General features: G+C 45.6%; 1 protein-coding gene across 1 annotated transcript; it reads right to left on the bottom strand.

The window, feature by feature from the left end:
* Positions 1-2,464: 2,464 nt before the first annotated feature.
* Positions 2,465-17,766, bottom strand: ANAPC13 (anaphase promoting complex subunit 13). Its single transcript, XM_038744481.1, has 3 exons — positions 17,680-17,766; positions 12,008-12,133; positions 2,465-3,476 (listed from the first exon to the last, which is right to left on the bottom strand). Exons 2-3 carry the CDS (start codon positions 12,104-12,106, stop codon positions 3,351-3,353), a joined length of 225 nt encoding a protein of 74 aa, XP_038600409.1. The 5' UTR covers positions 12,107-12,133; positions 17,680-17,766; the 3' UTR covers positions 2,465-3,350.
* Positions 17,767-18,110: the final 344 nt, after the last annotated feature.

Raw genomic sequence — 18,110 nt, 5'->3', positions numbered from 1 at the left:
CACCTCCTCCAGGAGGCCTTCCCAGACTGAGCTCCCCTTTTCCTCTGCTCCTCCTCCCCCATTCATTCAATCGTATTTATTGAGCGCTTACTATGTGCAGAGCACTGTACCATCGCCCCTACTCCCTCCGTCTGCTCTATCCCCACTGCCACACAGCACTTGTGTATGTACATATATTATATATATATATACACACACACATATTTATTCTTCTATTTACGATGTGTGTATATCTATAATTCTATTTATTTTGATATTATTGATGCCTGTCTACTTGTTTTGTTTTGTCGCCTCTCTGCTTCTAGACTGTGAGCCTGTTCTTGGGTAGGGATTGTCTCTGTCTGTTGCCGAACTGTACTCTCCAAGCACTTAATACAGTGCTTTGCACACAATAAGCGCTCACTAAATACAAATGATGTCCAATTCAGCTGATGGAGTAGCCAGAAATTCATTCCCCTCATCTTTGATTCACTTAAGGTTCCGGTCAACTTCCAAATTCACCTGACTAGACTTGAGAGGTCCTAATTTCCTTCCAGAATGTAAACACATTTGACTCTTTGAAAGTTTGTTTTTGTGTGTTGCACTTTGAAGACTTTGATTTCTGTGGTGTGCGGAAATGGACATGGGTGGCTCTAAACCCAGGTGATGTGGCAGAGTCCTCCCCCGACCCGCAATCTGAGTCACCACCCCCTGCCTGTTCTCCATCGGTGGGGGCATCTTGGCTCAGGGATTTACCGTATCTTCTATCTCTGTCTCCATCAAGTGATACCCCAAGTGGGACCACAGACAAACTGGGAGGGTTTATGCAGTGACCAGGAGTGGATGGGCTCAGAAGGTGGGGAATCCCCTTTCCATCTTTGCCTTCGGCCCATATCACCACTTCTGAATAATAATGATGGCATTTATTAAGTGCTTACTATGTGCAAACCACCGTTCTAAGCGCTGGGGGGATACAAGGTGATCAGGTTGTCCCACGTGGGGCTCACAGTCTTCATCCCCATTTTGCAGATGAGGGAACTGAGGCACAGAGAAGTTAAGTGGCTTGCCTAAGGTCACACAGCTGACAGGTGGCTGAGCTGGAATTCAAACCCATGACCTCTGACTCCAATGCTTGCACTCTTTCCATTGAGCCACGCTGCTTCTCTACTTTAAGACTTGTCTGCTGCTTTTAGACTTTTAGACGCTGCTTCTCTACTTTTAGCGCGTTTAGACTGTGAGTCCACTGTTGGGTAGGGACTGTCTCTATATGTTGCCAAGCGCTTAGTACAGTGCTCTGCACACAGTAGCGCTCAATAAATATGATTGATTGATTCGGGGCTTTGCACTGCCCCCAGCTCTTTAGTTTCAACTCTCCCTTATGTTTGGCCCATTATGCATTTTAAGGGTGAACAGTTAAGATCCTGTAAGACAGCATGCTTCAATCTATCAAGACCCAAAGGTCAGACGTGATGCTGATTTGAATTTAAAGCTGCCCTTGCTCACTGCAGCTAAGAGGAGGGAAGGGAGGGGGAAGGCAGGCAAAGCTGTCCCGTGCTTTGCCTGCCTCATTTCTTGGACTCACTGGGGATCATGTGTGTGACCAGCTCTAGTTTACCCACTGACAAAGTTTTGGAGAAGTTCATGGACCAATCAAGTCAACAATGGTCCATCTGAGACCCGAGAACCTTTGATGGGGTTACATTGGGGTAAGACGTTCAGCTAAATTCTCTCCCTCGGCTGAAGAGGACAAACAACCGGCCCACAACAAACTTACAGTCTAGATGAGGAGACAGACATTAATAGAAATAAAATTCCAGATATGTACATAAATGCCGTGGTACTGGTAAGAGGGGATGAATAAAGGGCGCAAGTCAGGGTGATGCAGAAGGGAGGAAGAAAAGAGGGCTTAGTCAGGGAAGGCTTCTTGGAGGAGATGTGCCCTCAGAAAGGCTTTGAGGGAGGGGAGAGTAATCGTCTTTTGGATATGAAAAGGGAGGGAGTTCTAGGCCAGAGGCTCTTCTAGACTGTGAGCCCACTGTTGGGTAGGGACCGTCTCTATATGTTGCCGACTTGTACTTCCCAAGCGCTTAGTACAGTGCTCTGCACACAGTAAGCGCTCAATAAATACGACTGATTGATTGATGTGAGCGAGAGGTCAGTGGTGAGACAGACGAGATTGAAGTACAGTGAGAAGGTCATGTTAGAGGAGCGAATTGTGTGGGCTGGGTTGCTGTCTATCTCCCCCTTCTAGACTGTGAGCCCATTGTTGGGTAGGGACCGTCGCTGTAGGTTGCCAACTTGTACTTCCCAAGCGCTTAGTCCAGTGCTCTACACGCAGTAAGCGCTCAATAAATACGATTGAATGAATGAATAAAGATTGACTGACAGGGGTACATATTATAGTCACTGATTTACAGCTTCTCATTTGTTAACAACAAGAAATGCTCCCCAGGAATGGACCCCACACTTATCTGATTCTACGGGAAACGAGAATGGAAGCTGTTTTATTTACTTCACACTTTTCTTTAAGGGATGCCTACTTTGTAGTGAGACAAAATGGTAATCTACCTAAACACTAGGCTGCCGAAACTCAACAAAACAATATTGTGACATTCATGTATCACTGATCGATATCACAGTTAAGACATGCCTGCAAATGGATAAACTACTCTTGTATAACGCAGCTTAGAATGAATCCCAAAAGGACAACAGTGAAATAGCGTACAGATTAAGGGTTCCATGCATCAGAGACAAATACGAAAACACAAATGTTGTGAAAAATACAAACTGACCAAAACATTAGGCATTCCAGAAGACTGTCAAGGGGTTGTATTCCTCCCTCTAGACTGTACTATGGGCAGGGAACGTGTCTGCTAATTTGGTTGTATTCTCCCAAGAGTTTAGCATAGTGCTCTGCACACGGTTTGTACTCAAATACCATTGATTGATTGCTATCTGTCATCATGGGCAGTGACAAAGTTATACACAACGTTTAGCAAATCATGTCCAGCATCCAGATATGAAGAACTGCTTCTTTTATCAAGCAAATCACCAGAAAACATCAATCAATTGTATTTATTGAGCACATTCTCTGTGCAGTAGATGATTAGAAAGTGTACAATATAATAGTATAATAAACAAGAAAATGTGGACAAGCTAGGTCATAAGGAAGGGGTTTCAGGCATAAGAAACCAAATACTTGGGAAGTGAAAATGTTAAGAAAACGGCACTATCTCCTTATAATAAACACTGTCCCGCCATGGAAATACAGCCGTCGAGGGATGAGCATTCTGAAGTGATAACGGCTTAAAGACCAGATCTTGCAAGAGAAATTTTCCACAAAAATCAGGCTCCTTCGAGATGACCAGCACTTAGTTTCCGATTGTGGGAACGTTCTCATGGAGGTACTGTAAGGCTAAGTCGGTCCATTTCATTTCTTGTTCTTTCACCGATTCCGTAGTGCCGCCGTTATCTTGTTCTGGCTCGGGAAGCTCGTTCTGAAACAAATGAAATAACAATAATGATAATGATAATAATGGTGGTATTTGCTAAGCGCTTACTATGTGCGAAGCACTCTCATCTCATGAAATCTCTCGCTCCCTTCTCCCCTCCTTAACTTCCATCTTCAACCGCTCACTCTCCACTGGTTCATTCCCCTCTGCCTTCAAACATGCCCATGTCTCTCCCATCCTAAAAAAACCCTCTCTTGACCCCACCTCACCTTCTAGTTATCGCCCCATCTCCCTCCTACCATTCCTTTCCAAACTCCTTGAACGAGTTGTCTACATGCGCTGCCTCGAATTCCTCAACAACAACTCTCTCCTCGACCCCCTCCAGTCTGGCTTCCGTCCCCTACATTCCACGGAAACTGCCCTCTCAAAGGTCACCAATGACCTCCTGCTTGCCAAACCCAATGGCTCATATTCTGTCCTAATCCTCCTCGACCTCTCAGCTGCCTTCGACACTGTGGACCACCCCCTTCTCCTCAACACGCTATCTGACCTTGGCTTCACAGACTCCGTCCTCTCCTGGTTCTCCTCTTATCTCTCCGGTCGTTCTTTCTCAGTCTCTTTTGCAGGCTGCTCCTCCCCCTCCCATCCTCTTACTGTGAGGGTTCCCTATGGTTCAGTGCTTGGTCCCCTTCTGTTCTCAATCTACACGCACTCCCTTGGTGACCTCATTCGCTCCCACGGCTTCAACTATCATCTCTACGCTGATGACACCCAGATCTCCATCTCTGCCCCTGCTCTCTCCCCCTCTCTCCAGGCTCGCATCTCCTCCTGCCTTCAGGACATCTCCATCTGGATGTCTACCCACCACCTAAAGGTCAACATGTCGAAGACTGAGCTCCTTGTCTTCCCTCCCAAACCTTGCCCTCTTCCTGACTTTCCCATCTCTGTTGACGGCACTACCATCCTTCCCGTCTCACAAGCCCGCAACCTTGGTGTCATCCTCGACTCCGCTCTCTCATTCACCTTTCACATCCAAGCCATCACCAAAACCTGCTGGTCTCAGCTCCGCAACATTGCCAAGATCCGCCCTTTCCTCTCCATCCAAACCGCTACCCTGCTTGTTCAAGCTCTCATCCTATCCCGTCTGGACTACTGCATCAGCCTTCTCTCTGATCTCCCATCCTCGTGTCTCTCCCCACTTCAATCCATACTTCATGCTGCTGCCCGGATTATCTTTGTCCAGAAACGTTCAGGGCATGTTACTCCCCTCCTCAAAAATTTCCAGTGGCTACCAATCAACCTACGCATCGGGAAGAAACTCCTCACCCAGGGCTTCAAGGCTGTCCATCCCCTGGCCCCCTCCTACCTCACCTCCCTTCTCTCCTTCTACTGCCCAGCCCGCACCCTCCGCTCCTCCGCCGCTAATCTCCTCACCGTACCTCGTTCTCGCCTGTCCCGCCATCGACCCCCGGCTCACGTCATTCCCCGGGCCTGGAATGCCCTCCCTCTGCCCATCAGCCAAGCTCGCTCTCTTCCTCACTTCAAGGCCCTGCTGAGAGCTCACCTCCTCCAGGAAGCCTTCCCAGACTGAGCCCCTTCCTTCCTCTCCCCCTCGTCCCGCTCTCCAACCCCCCCATCTTACCTCCTTCCCTTCCCCACAGCACCTGTATATATGTATATATGTTTGTACATATTTATTACTCTATTTATTTATTTATTTTACTTGTACATATCTATTCTATTTATTTTATTTTGTTAGTATGTTTGGTTTTGTTCTCTGTCTCCCCCTTTTAGACTGTGAGCCCACTGTTGGGTAGGGACTGTCTCTATATGTTGCCAATTTGTACTTCCCAAGCGCTTAGTACAGTGCTCTGCACACAGTAAGCGCTCAATAAATACGATTGATGATGATGATGATGGGGAGGATACAAGGTGACCAGGTTGTCCCATGTGGGGCTCACAGTCTTAATCCCCATTTTACAGATGACGTAACTGAGGCACGGAGAAGTTTAGTGGCTTGCCCAAGGTCACACAGCTGACAAGTGGCAGAGCCTGGATTCGAACCCATGACCTCTGACTCTCAAGTCCGCGCTCTTTCCACTGAGCCACGCTGCTTCCCAATGCAGCGAACCCAGAAGGTCACCGAGCCTGATTCCACCCCAAACCTGGGGAGAGGATGAGCGGTACGACTGACAGTGATGCTAATAACGGTAATAACAACTGTAGTATTTCTTAAATGCTGACTACATGCCAGGCTCCGTACTAAACGCCGGGGTGGAGACGAGCAAATTGGGTTGGACAAGGTTCCTGTCTCAAGTAGGGCTACCAGTTTTAATCCCCATTTGAAGATGAGGGAACTGAGGCACAGAGTTTAGTGACCTGCCCAAGGTCACACCGCAGACAAGGCGGGGGAGACGGGATTAGAACCCAGGTCCTCTGACTCCCAAGCCTGAATTCTTTCCACTAGGTCACGCTGCTTACTATGACCCAGAAAAACGGCGCAGCATAATAATAATAATAATAATAATAATGGCATTTATTAAGCGCTTACTATGTGCAAAGCACTGTTCTAAGCGCTGGGGGGGATACAAGGTGTTCAGGTTGTCCCACGGGGGGCTCACAGTCTTCATCCCCATTTTACAGATGAGGGAACTGAGGCACAGAGAAGTTAAGTGACTTGCCCAAGTTCACACAGCTGACAATTGGCAGAGCTGGGATTTGAACCCATGACCTCTGACTCCAAAGCCCAGGCTCTTTCCACTGAGCCATGATGCTTCTCTAATAATAATGATGATGGCATTTATTAAGTGCTTACTATGTGCAAAGCACTGTACTAAGCGCATGGAAGCAGCATGGCCCGGTGGCTAGAGCGCAGGCCCAGGGAGTCAGAAGGTCACGGGTTCTAATTCCGGCTCTGCCACTTGTCTGCTGCGTGGCCTTGGGCAAGTCACTTCACTTCTCTGAGCCTCAGTTACCTCATCTGTAAAATGGGGATTCAGGTGGTGAGCCCCACTTGAGACAAGGACTGTGTCCAACCCAATTTGCTTGTCTCCATCCTAGTGCTTAGTATAGTGCCTGGCATGTAATAAGCATTTAACAAATACTACTACTACTACTTTTATTATTATTATTAACCAAGAACTGTGCAAGAGGGGGATAGGGACAAGATAATCAGGTTGGACCCAGTCCCTGTCCCACATACACAGTAAGAGTGCTCAATAAATGCAACTGATTGACTGATTGATGGGACTCACAATATAAGGGGGAGGGAGAGGGTACTGAATCCCAATTTGACAGAAGGGGAAACGGAGGCACAGGGAAGTTAAGTAAGTAGCCCAAGCTCACGCAGCAGGCAAGTGGCAGAGCCCGGATTAGAACCCAGGTCCTCTAACTCCTAGGTTTCGGTTGGTTCATTCATTCATTCAATTGTATTTATTGAGTGCTTACTGTGTGCAGAGCACTGTACTAAGCGCTTGGGAAGTACAAGTTGGCAACATATAGAGATGGTCCCTACCCAACAGTGGGCTCACAGTCTAGACGATCCACCGAGCCATGCTGCTTCTTGAGTGGGAAGAAAATTCAGCCTATGTCAGTGAGCCCTCACTGATGTCCTTGTGGGGAAGAAAGAATTGCTCTCCCAAAGCCCACACACAGTGCCCGCATAATAATAATAATAGTAATTATGGTATTTGTTAAATACTTAACTATGTGCCGAGCACTGTTCTAAGCGCTGGGATAGATACAAGGTAATCAGGTTGTCCCATGCAGAGCTTACAGTTTTTAATCCCCATTTTACAGATGAGGTAACTGAGGCAAATAATAATAATGATGGTATTTGTTAAGCGCTTACTATGTGCAAAGCACTGTTCTAAGCGCTGGGGAGGTTACAAGGTGATCGGGTTGTCCCACGGGGGGCTCACAGTCTTAATCCCCATTTTACGGATGAGGTAACTGAGGCCCAGAGAAATGAAGTGACTTGCCCCAAGTCACACAGCTGACAGTTGGCGGAGCTGGGATTTGAACCCCTGACGTCTGACTCCAAAGCCCGGGCTCTTTCCACTGAGCCACGCTGCTTCTCTAAAGCAAGGACAAGTTAATCAGCTTGCCCAAGGTCATGCAGCAGACAAGTGGCAGAGCCAGGATTAGAACCCACGTCCTGTGACTCCCAAGCCACGCCGCTTACTGAGGGTTGTCTACGTCCAGGCACGCTAAGAGCGGCACAAAGTGCGATCCCCCTGGCCCCATGGCACATCAGTGGTCCTGGACGTTGGTTGGTAAGAGTGGCCACTGCTGCCCTGTAGAATCAATCAATCAATCGTATTTATTGAGCGCTTACTGTGTGCAGAGCACTGTACTAAGCGCTTGGGAAGTACAAGTTGGCAACATATAGAGACAGTCCCTACCCAACAGTGGTAGAACTAACCCCTCTGGCATCTTTTCAAGGTGGGTGAAAGGACCACCAGAGAGGGACCCTGGGAGATGGGAACTATGGGAACAATTATTACTCTATTTTACTTGTATAATATTTACTATTCTTTTTATTTTGTTAATGATGTGCATCTAGCTTTATTTCTATTTATTCTGGTGACTTGACAATGGTCCACATAATAATAATAATCATAATGATGGTATTTGTTAAGCGCTTACTATGTGCAAAGCACTGTTCTAAGCGCTGGGGAGGTTACAAGGTGATTAGGTTGTCCCGGGGGTGTGTGTGTGTGTCACAGTTTATAATCACCATTTTACAAATGAGGGAACTGAGGCCCAGAGAAGTTAAGTGACTTGCCCAAAGTCACACAGTTGGCAGAGCTGGGATTTGAACTCATGATCTCTGACTCCAAAGCCCGGGCTCTTTCCACTGAGCCACGCTGCTTCTGTTGTCTGTCTCCCCCTTCTAGGCTGTGAGCCTGTTGTTGGGTAGGGACTGTCACTATATGTTGCCAACTTGTGCTTCCCAAGCGCTTAGTACAGTGCTCTGCACACAGTAAGTGCTCAATAAATACGACTGATTGATTGATGATTGAATATTTCAAATCTAGCTGAGAACAGTTGTGATGGAATAGTAGCAGACCCTGAGCCCCCTCCTTCCTCCCCCCTCCTCATCCCCCCCGCCTTACCTCCTTCCCCTCCCCACAGCACCTGTATATATGTATATATGTTTGTATGTATTTATTACTCTATTTATTTTATTTGTACATATTTATTCTATTTATTTTATTTTGTTAGTATGTTTGGTTTTGTTCTCTGTCTCCCCCTTCTAGCCTGTGAGCCCGCTGTTGGGTAGGGACCGTCTCTGTATGTTGCCAACTTGGACTTCCTAAGCGCTTAGTACAGTGCTCTGCACACAGGAAGCGCTCAATAAATACCACTGAATGAATGAATGACCCGACTGCTAGAGCCACTAGGGGGAACCCACTACTGGCTTTTGCTCAGATTTAGGAAAGCTAATATTAAATAGTGGGTTTTTCTTTTCAGGCCAGGAGACACAAATTCTAAATCTCGATGGTCCGGTCGGCCAAGCAGTGCTGAATGACGAACGGGAGCCCTGGCTGGTTCCTGCTCCGAGAGGGCAGAAAGTGGAACAGAGGTCCGAGGACCTGGGTTCTAATCTCTGCTCCTCCGGTTGTCTGCTGTGTGACCTTGGGCAAGTCACTGAACTCCTCTGGGCCTCCGGTAGCTCATCTGTAAACTGGGGATTAAGACTGTGAGCCTCATGTGGGGCACAGACTGTGTCCAACCCGATGGTCTTGTATCTATGCCAGCGCTTAGTACAGTGCTTGGCAGACTGTGAGCCCGCTGTTGCGTAGGGACTGTCTCTATATGTTGCCAACTTGGACTTCCCAAGCGCTTAGTACAGTGCTCTGCACACAGTAAGTACAAATTGAATGAATGGCATATAACATCCACCAAGCTAGCCCTCTTCCTCCCTTCAAAGCCCTACTGAGAGCTCACCTCCTCCAAGAGGCCTTCCTGGACTGAGCCCCCTTTTTCCTCTCCTCCTCCCCATTCCCCCCCCGCCCTACCTCCTTCCCCTCCCCACAGCCCCTGCATATATGTTTGTACAGATTTATTACTCGATTTATTTTACTTGTACATATTTACTATTCTATTTATTTTGTTAATGATGTGCATCTAGCTTTAATTCTATTTGTTCTGACGACTTGACAACTGTCCACATGTTTTGTTTTGTTGCCTGTCTCCCCCTTCTAGACTGTGAGCCCGTTGTTGGGTAGAGACCGTCTCTATATGTTGCCGACTTGTACTTCCCAAGTGCTTAGTACAGTGCTCTGCACACAGTAGGTGCTCAATAAATACGATTGAATGAATGAATTAAATATGATCGATTGAATGAATGAATATAATAATAATAATGATAATAATGGTATTTGTTAAGGGCTTACAATGTGCAAAGCACTGTTCTAAGCGCTGGAGGGGATACGAGGTAATCAGGTTGTCCCATGTGGGGCAAGCACTTAAATATCATAAAAATAAAACCAGAGTTGGCACCAGTCTCTCAACACCGAGGGCCAGATTGGGTGGGCCTGGGATTCAGAAGGACCTGGGTTCTGCCACATTTCTTCTGTGGAGTCTTGGGCAAGCATATTACTGCTGCCATGGCAACAGCCCCCTTTCATTCATTCATTCATTCAATTGTTTTTATTGAGCGCTTACTGTGTGCTTGGGAAGTACAAGTTGGCAACATATAGAGACGGTCCCTACCCAACAGCAGGCTCACAGTCTAGAAGGGGGAGACAGACAACAAAACATATTAACAAAATAAAATACAATAGTAAATATGTACAAGTAAAATAGAGTAATAAATCTGTGCAAACATATATACAGGTGCTGTGGGGAGGGGAAGGAGGTACGGCAGGGGGGATAAAGGGGGAGGGGGAGAGGAATGAGGGGGCTCAGTCTGGAGGAGGTACATATTTATTACTCTATTTATTGATTTATTTTACTTGTACATTCATTCAATCGTATTTATTGAGCGCTTACTGTTTGCAGAGCACTGTACTAAGCGCTTGGGAAGTACAAGTTGGCAACATATAGAGACGGTCCCCACCCAACAGCGGGCTCACAGTCTAGAAGGGGGAGACAGACAACAAAACCAAACATATTAACAAAATAAAAAAAATAGAATAAATATGTACAAGTAAAATAGAGTAATAAATTCATTCATTCAATCGTATTTATTGAGCGCTTACTGTGTGCAGAGCACCGTACTAAGCGCCTGGGAAGTCCAAGTTGGCAACATATAGAGACGGTCCCTACCCAACAGTGGGCTCAGAGTCTAGAAGGGGGAGACAGAGAACAAAACAAAACATATTATCAAAATAAAATAAATAGAATAAATATGTACAAATCAAATAAATAAATATCTACATATATACATATATACAGGTGCTGTGGGGAGGGAAAGGAGGTAAGGCGGGGGGATGGGGAGGGGGAGGAGGGGGAGAGGAAGGAGGGGGCTCAATCTGGGAAGGCCTCCTGGAGGTGGTGAGCGCTTACTGTGTGCAAAGCACTGTACTAAGCGCTTGGGAAGTACAAGTCGGCAACATATAGAGACGGCCCCTACCCAACGACAGGCTCACAGTCTAGTTACGAGAACACAATGGCTAAGACACACACTGCGACAAGATTCCCACTTATGCGTGGTCTTAAACTGACCTCTTTCTGTAGAAATAGACATTTTTTAGCCATCCCTCTCAACACGGATGTAAATAGGATATTAAATATCTTGTGATAATGGCACTAACATTATCTATCTTCTAACCTATCTCTTTGAAACCTTCTAAATCTATTATCTATCTATCTTCTAAACCTAAATCAGTAGTACTGATTTTTTTTCTGTGTTCTGTAGAGGGTATTTTTGTTGTTTCACATTTGGAATTATTGCAATCTTCTTACAGGGGGAGGCACTACGGGAGTCCAAACTGGATTTCTTTTTTTTTTTTTTTTTTAAGGCTTCCTTTTTCCTTCTCATCACCTGAAAGGCCCTAAACAATATATATTTCAACCCAGCATTTTCTTTCTACAATTTTTACTGTTATTATTATTACTGCTCCTCTGGTATATATTAAATGCTTATCACATGCCAAGCACAGCCGTCTATACAAAATAATCAGATCTGAAACGGCCCCTGTCCCATATGGGGCGCATGGGCTAAGAGGAAGGGAGACTGGGTATTTTACACATTTATTCTATTTATTTTATCCTGTTAATATAATTTGTTTTGTTCTCTCTCCCCCTCTTCTAGACTGTGAGCCCACTGTTGGGTCGGGACCGTCTGTATATGTTGCCAACTTGGACTTCCCAAGTGCTTAGTACAGTGCTCTGCGCACAGTAAGCGCTCAATAAATACGATTGAATGAATGAATAAATATGATTAAATGAAAAAAAAATTAAATGCACATAGTAAGCGCTTAATAAATGCTATTATTATTATTATTATTATTATTATTATTATTACTCTCCACCCAGTAGGCCTTCAACACATACCACTCATGATATTAGTTCTTTTCTACCCCCAATCCCTCCATCTCCACCGAAAATCCACACAACTTACTTACCAACGGTATTGCGACGTCCTCATACGGTAACTTATCTTCCCTCCACGCATCATCAATCAAATCCAGTATTCTTCCATCTCTCTGTACCTCACTGTCCATTTCTGTTCAGTTTCGATCTCGCCAATTCTGCGGCACGTAAAACGCTCCCATTATTTGGTGACGGGCCAGAGCATTCATTCATTCATTCAATCAATCGTATTTATTGAGCACTTACTGTGTGCAGAGCACTGTACTAAGCGCTTGGGAAGTACAAGTTGGCAACATATAGAGACAGTCCCTACCCAACAGTGGGCTCACAGTCTAAAAGACTGTTTAAAAGTGGGAAGTACATGCCCACTGTTGGGTAGGGACCGTCTCTATACTTTCCAAGCGCTTAATACAGTGCTCTGCACACAGTAAGTGCTCAATAAATATGACTGAATTAATGAATAAACAGGCGGGTGGTTCAGAACAAACTTGCCAGATCACAGATTTGAGAATACGGGAACCCGGCTCAAGTCTGCCTTGACTCAAGCTCTGTTCTTGCAGGGGCCGGGATTTTAGCACTGATATAGCGGAAGAAAATTATGCACCCCTGCTCATCTCTCTGGAAATGTAAGACGAAGCAATAAAAGAGAGATTACTCCTGCAGATAAAATACATCTGGCAACCCGTACCGGAAAAATTTAAAAAGCTTTCTGGCATCTGACGTTAGGTTTGGGAACAGGTACCTGCCCAGAATAGCAAAATGCTGATTTTCATTTCTTCTGCTGCCAGTCTAACTCAGAGGAGGTACGGGGGCTGTCGAATTTGGCCTAAAAGATTTTTCTTTCATTCATTCATTCAATCGTATTTATTGAGCGCTTACTGTGTGCAGAGCACTGTACTAAGCGCTTGGGAAGTACAAGTTGGCAACGTTTAGAGACGGCTCACAGTCTAAGACAACAAAACAAAACATGTGGACAGGTGTCAAGTGGTCAGTAAACCCCAGAATGGGACAACAGCTTCAAGCTCCTTAGTGGTTATCATTTTTTTTTTTCCTGGAGAAATGGAAATCCAGCTAATTTACTCGTTTTGGAAGGACAGGGCTAGGATGGGGATGAGGAATTGTGAAGGGAGGGGAAAATGAAGTAGTAGCGTGGCCCGGGGGATAGAGCACAGGCCTAGGAGTTCGAAGGACCTGGGTTCTAAATCCGGCTACATCACTTGGTTGCTGTGTGGCTTTGGGGAAGTCACTTCTCTGAGCCTCAGTTCCCTCATCTGTAAAATGGGGATTAAAACTGTCAGCCCCGTGTGGGACAGAGACTGTGTCCAACCTGATCACCTTGTATCGCCCCCCCCCCGCCACCAACACTTAGAACAGTACTTTGCATATAGCATTTACAAATGCCTCAGTTCCCTCATCTGTAAAATGGGGATTAAGACTGTGAGCCCCCGTGGGACAACCCGATCACCTAGTATCCCCCCAAGCGCTTAGAACAGTGCTTTGCACATAGTAAGCGCTTAATAAATAACATTATTATTATGCCATCATTAATAGAACAGTGCTTTGCACATAGTAAGCGCTTAACAAATGCCATCATTATTACTACTACTACTACTACTACTACTAATAATAATAATAATGACGGCATTTGTAAGCGCTTACTATGTGCAAAGCACTGTTCCAAGTGCTGGGGAGGCTACAAGGTGATCATGTTGTCCCACGGGGGGCTCACAGTCTCAATCCCTATTTTACAGATGAGGGAACTGAGGCACAGAGGAGTTAAGTGATTTGCCCAAAGTCACACAGCTGACAACTGGCAGAGTGGGGATTTGAACCCATGACCTCTAACTCCAAAGCCCCGTGCTCTGTCCACTGAGCCACGCTGCAATAATCATTATTATTATTATCTACCCCAGGGCTCAGTAAAGTGACTGACACGTAGTAAGCACTTTCATTCATTCATTCAATTGTATTAATTGAGCGCTTACTGTGTGCAGAGCACTGTATTAAGCGCTTGGGAAGTACAAGTTGGCAACATATAGAGACGGTCCCTACCCAACAGTGGGCTCACAGTCTAGAAGGGGGAGCCAAGCGCTTAACAAATACCATTAAAAACAAAATGGGGCTAGAAGGGAGTATGGATGGGAGCAGTTTTGATGGAGCCCCAGCCAATAATAAAAATCATAATTGTGATAGTTGTTAAAAATGTGCCAAATATTGTGCCTGACGGGTAGATACAATCCCCTCAGATTGGACACAGTCATAATCCCACACTGGGCTCTCTTCCTAAGGGGGATGGAGAATGGGTATTTATCCCCATTTTGATCATAATACTTCATAATTATGGTACTTATTAAGTGCTTACTACGTGCCAGGCACTGTTCTACGCACTGGGGTAGATACAAGTTAATCAGGATGGACAGAGTCCCTGTCCCACATGGGGCTCACAGTCTCATCCCCCTCCTTCTTCTTCTTCTCCCCCTCCTTCCCCTCCCCACAGCACCTGCATATATGTATATATGTTTGCATGTATTTATTACTCTATTTTATTTGTACCTATTTATTCCATTTATTTTATTTTGTTAATATGTTTTGTTTTGTTGTCTGTCTCCCCCTTCCAGACTGTGAACCTGCTGTTGGGTAGGGACCGTCTCTATCTGTTGCCGACTTGTACTTTCCAAGTGCTTAGTCCAGTGCTCTGCACACAGTAAGCGCTCAATAAATACGATTGAATGAATGAATGAACAGTAAGCACTTAAATATCGTCATTATTATTAAATACGATTGAATGAATGAATGAATCATCCCCATTTTACAGATAAGAGATCCATTTTTGAGAAGCAAAGTGGTTCAGTGGAAAAAGCCCGGGCTTGGAGTCAGAGGTCATGGGTTCTAATTCCGGCTCCGCCACTTGTCAGCTGGGTGACTTTGGGCAAGTCACTTCACTTCTCTGGGCCCCAGTGACCTCATCTGTAAAATGGGGATGAAGACTGGGAGCGCCCTGTGAGACAACCTGATCACCTTGTATCCTCCCCAGCGTTTAGAACAGTGCTTGGCACATGGTAGGCGCTTAACAAATAGCAACACTATTATTACAGATGAGGTAACTGAGGCCCAGAGAAGGGAAGTGACTTGCCCAAGATCCCACGGCAGAAATGGGGTGGAACCCAGGTCCTTCTGACTCTCAAGCCCATGCTCTATCAGTTGAGGAAACTGAGGCCCAGAGGAGTTGAGGAGCAGCATGGCCTAGTGGCTACAGAACAGATCTGGGAGTCAGGAGGTCCTGAGTTCTAATCCCGACTCCGCCACTTGTCTGCTGGGTGGCCTGGGGCAAGTCACTTCTTCACTGGGCCTCAGTTGCCTCATCTGTCAAATGGGGATTAAGACTGTGAGCCCCCCACGTGGGACAGGGACTGTGTCCAACCCGATTTGCCTGGATTTCCCTCATCTGCACAGCGCCTGGCACATAATAAGCACTTAACAAATACCATAATTATTATGGAAAGCAGCGTGGTTCGGTGGAAAGAGCCCAGGCTTGGGAGTCGGATGTTGTGGGTTCTAATCCCTGCTCCCTCCCATGTCAGCTGTGTGACTTTGGGCAAGGCACTTTACTTCTCTGAGAAGTAAAGTGAAGCACTCGTTATTATTATTATTACGGGTTCTAATCCCTGCTCCCTCACATTGAGAAGCAGTGTGGCTCAACGGAAAGAGCCCGGGCTTTGGAGTCAAAGGTCATGGGTTCGAATCCCGACTCCATCAATTGTCAGCTGTGTGACTTTGGGCAAGTCACTTCACTTCTCTAGGCCTCAGTTTCCTCATCTGTAAAATGGGGATTAAGACTGTGAGCTCCGCATGGGACAACCTGATCACCTTGTAACCTCCCCTGCGCTTAGAACAGTGCTTTGCACATAGTAAGCGCTTAATAAATGCCATTATTATTATTATTATTATTCTCTGGGCCTCAGTTCCCTCATCTGGAAAATGGGGATGAAGACTGTGAGCCCCACGTGGGACAACCTGATCGCCTTGTATCCTCCCCAGCGCTTAAAACAGTGCTTTGCACATAGCAAGCACCTAATAAATGCCATTATTATTTCGAAAAGCAGCGTGGCTCAGTGGAAAGAACACAGGCTTTGGAGCCAGAGGCCAGGGGTTCTAATCCCGGCTCTGCCAAGTGTCAGCTGTGTAACTTTGGGTAAGTCACTTCACTTCTCTGGGCCTCAGTTCCCTCATCTGGAAAATGGGGATGAAGACTGTGAGCCCCACGTGGGACAACCTGATCATTCTGTAACCTCCCCAGTGCTTAGAACTGTGCTTGGCACATAGTAAGTGCTTAATAAATGCCATCTCATTATTATTATTATTATGGGTTCTAATCCCTGCTCCCTCACATGTCAGCTGTGTGACTTTGGGTAAGTCACTTGACTTCTCTGGGCCTCAATTACCTCATCTGTAAAATGGGGATGAAGACTGTGAGCCCCGCGTGGGACAACCTGATAGCCTTGCAACCTCCTCAGTGCTTAGAACAGTGCTTTGCACATAGTAAGCGCTTTATAAATACCATCATAATAATTAACAAATGCCATCCCATCATCATCATTAACAAATGCCACCATTATTATTATTATTATTATTATTATGATTGATGGCCACTGCACATATTAACAAATACCATTATTATTATTATTATTATGATTGATGGCCACCATGTGTATTATTAGCAAATACCATTATTATGATTATTATTATGATGACTGATGGCCACTGCACATATTATTAACAAATACCATTATTATTATTACTATTGATGGCCACGGTGCGTATTATTAACAAATATCATTATTACACAACACGTATTAACAAATACCATTATTATGATGATGATTGATGGAGACCATGCGTATTATTAACAAATACCATTATTATTATGATTATTATTCTGATGGACGGCCACCGCCCGTATCATTAACAAATACCATTATTATTATGATTATCACTATTATTATTATTATTATTGACGGCCAACGCGCGTATTATTAACAAATACCATGATTATTATGATTTTCATTGTGATTATTATTATGATGGACGGCCACCGCACGTATTATTAACAAATACCATTATTATTATTATTATTATTATTGACGGCCACCGCCCGTATCATTAACAAATACCATTATGATTATGATTATTATTACTATTGACGGCCACCGCGCGTATTAACAAACACCATTATTATTATGATTTTCATTGTGATTATTATTCTGATGGACGGCCACCGCGCGTATTATTAACAAATACCATTATTATCATTGACGGCCACCGCCCGTATCATTAACAAATCATCATCATCATCAGTCGTATTTATTGAGCGCTTACTATGTGCAGAGCACTGTACTAAGCGCTTGGGAAGTACCAATTGGCAACATATAGAGACAGTCCCTGCCCAACAGTGGGCTCCCAGTCTAAAAGGGGGAGACAGAGAACAAAACCAAACGTACTAACAAAATAAAATAAATAGAATAGATATGTACAAGTAAAATAAATGAATAAATAACAAATACCATTATTCTTATAATTATCATTATGCTGATTATTATTATTGACGGCCACCGCGCGTATTATTAAAAAAATACCATTATTATTGTGATTTTTATTGTGATTATTATTCTGATGGACGGCCACCGCGCGTATTATTAACAAATACCATTATTATGATGATGCTGCTGCTGATGATTGACAGCCAAGGCCCCGCGTGCCTCCTGCCGTGACCCCAAGCGCGCATGCGCAGTAGGGTCACCACCTCCTCCTCCCCAGCCCCGCCCCCCTGGGCCGGCCGCCGGAACCACGTGACCCTCCCCCCCCGGACATCCGGGTCCCGAGCGGGCCCTCTCTATGCCGCGTTGACCAGCGAGTGCTGGGAACCGGACCGGTCCATTCCTCCCCGGGGGGGGAGGAGAAGAAGGAAGAGGGAGGAGTTCGCTCCTTTGTGGGGGCGGGAAGGCGAGGGCGGCCCCATTCTACAGGTGGGAAAATGAAGGGGATTGGAGGGGCGGGGGTGAGGATGGGGTGGGCGGGTGCGGGAGGGGAAACGCGGGGGGAGGGGAAGTGGACCGGGCCGGGGAGGCGCGAGTGCGC

The sequence above is a fragment of the Tachyglossus aculeatus genome, chromosome 1, assembly GCF_015852505.1.
Source record: "Tachyglossus aculeatus isolate mTacAcu1 chromosome 1, mTacAcu1.pri, whole genome shotgun sequence".
Classification (NCBI taxonomy): Eukaryota; Metazoa; Chordata; class Mammalia; order Monotremata; family Tachyglossidae; genus Tachyglossus; species Tachyglossus aculeatus.
Note: the sequence above shows the minus strand (reverse complement) of the source record. Positions and strands in the feature narration are given on the sequence as shown.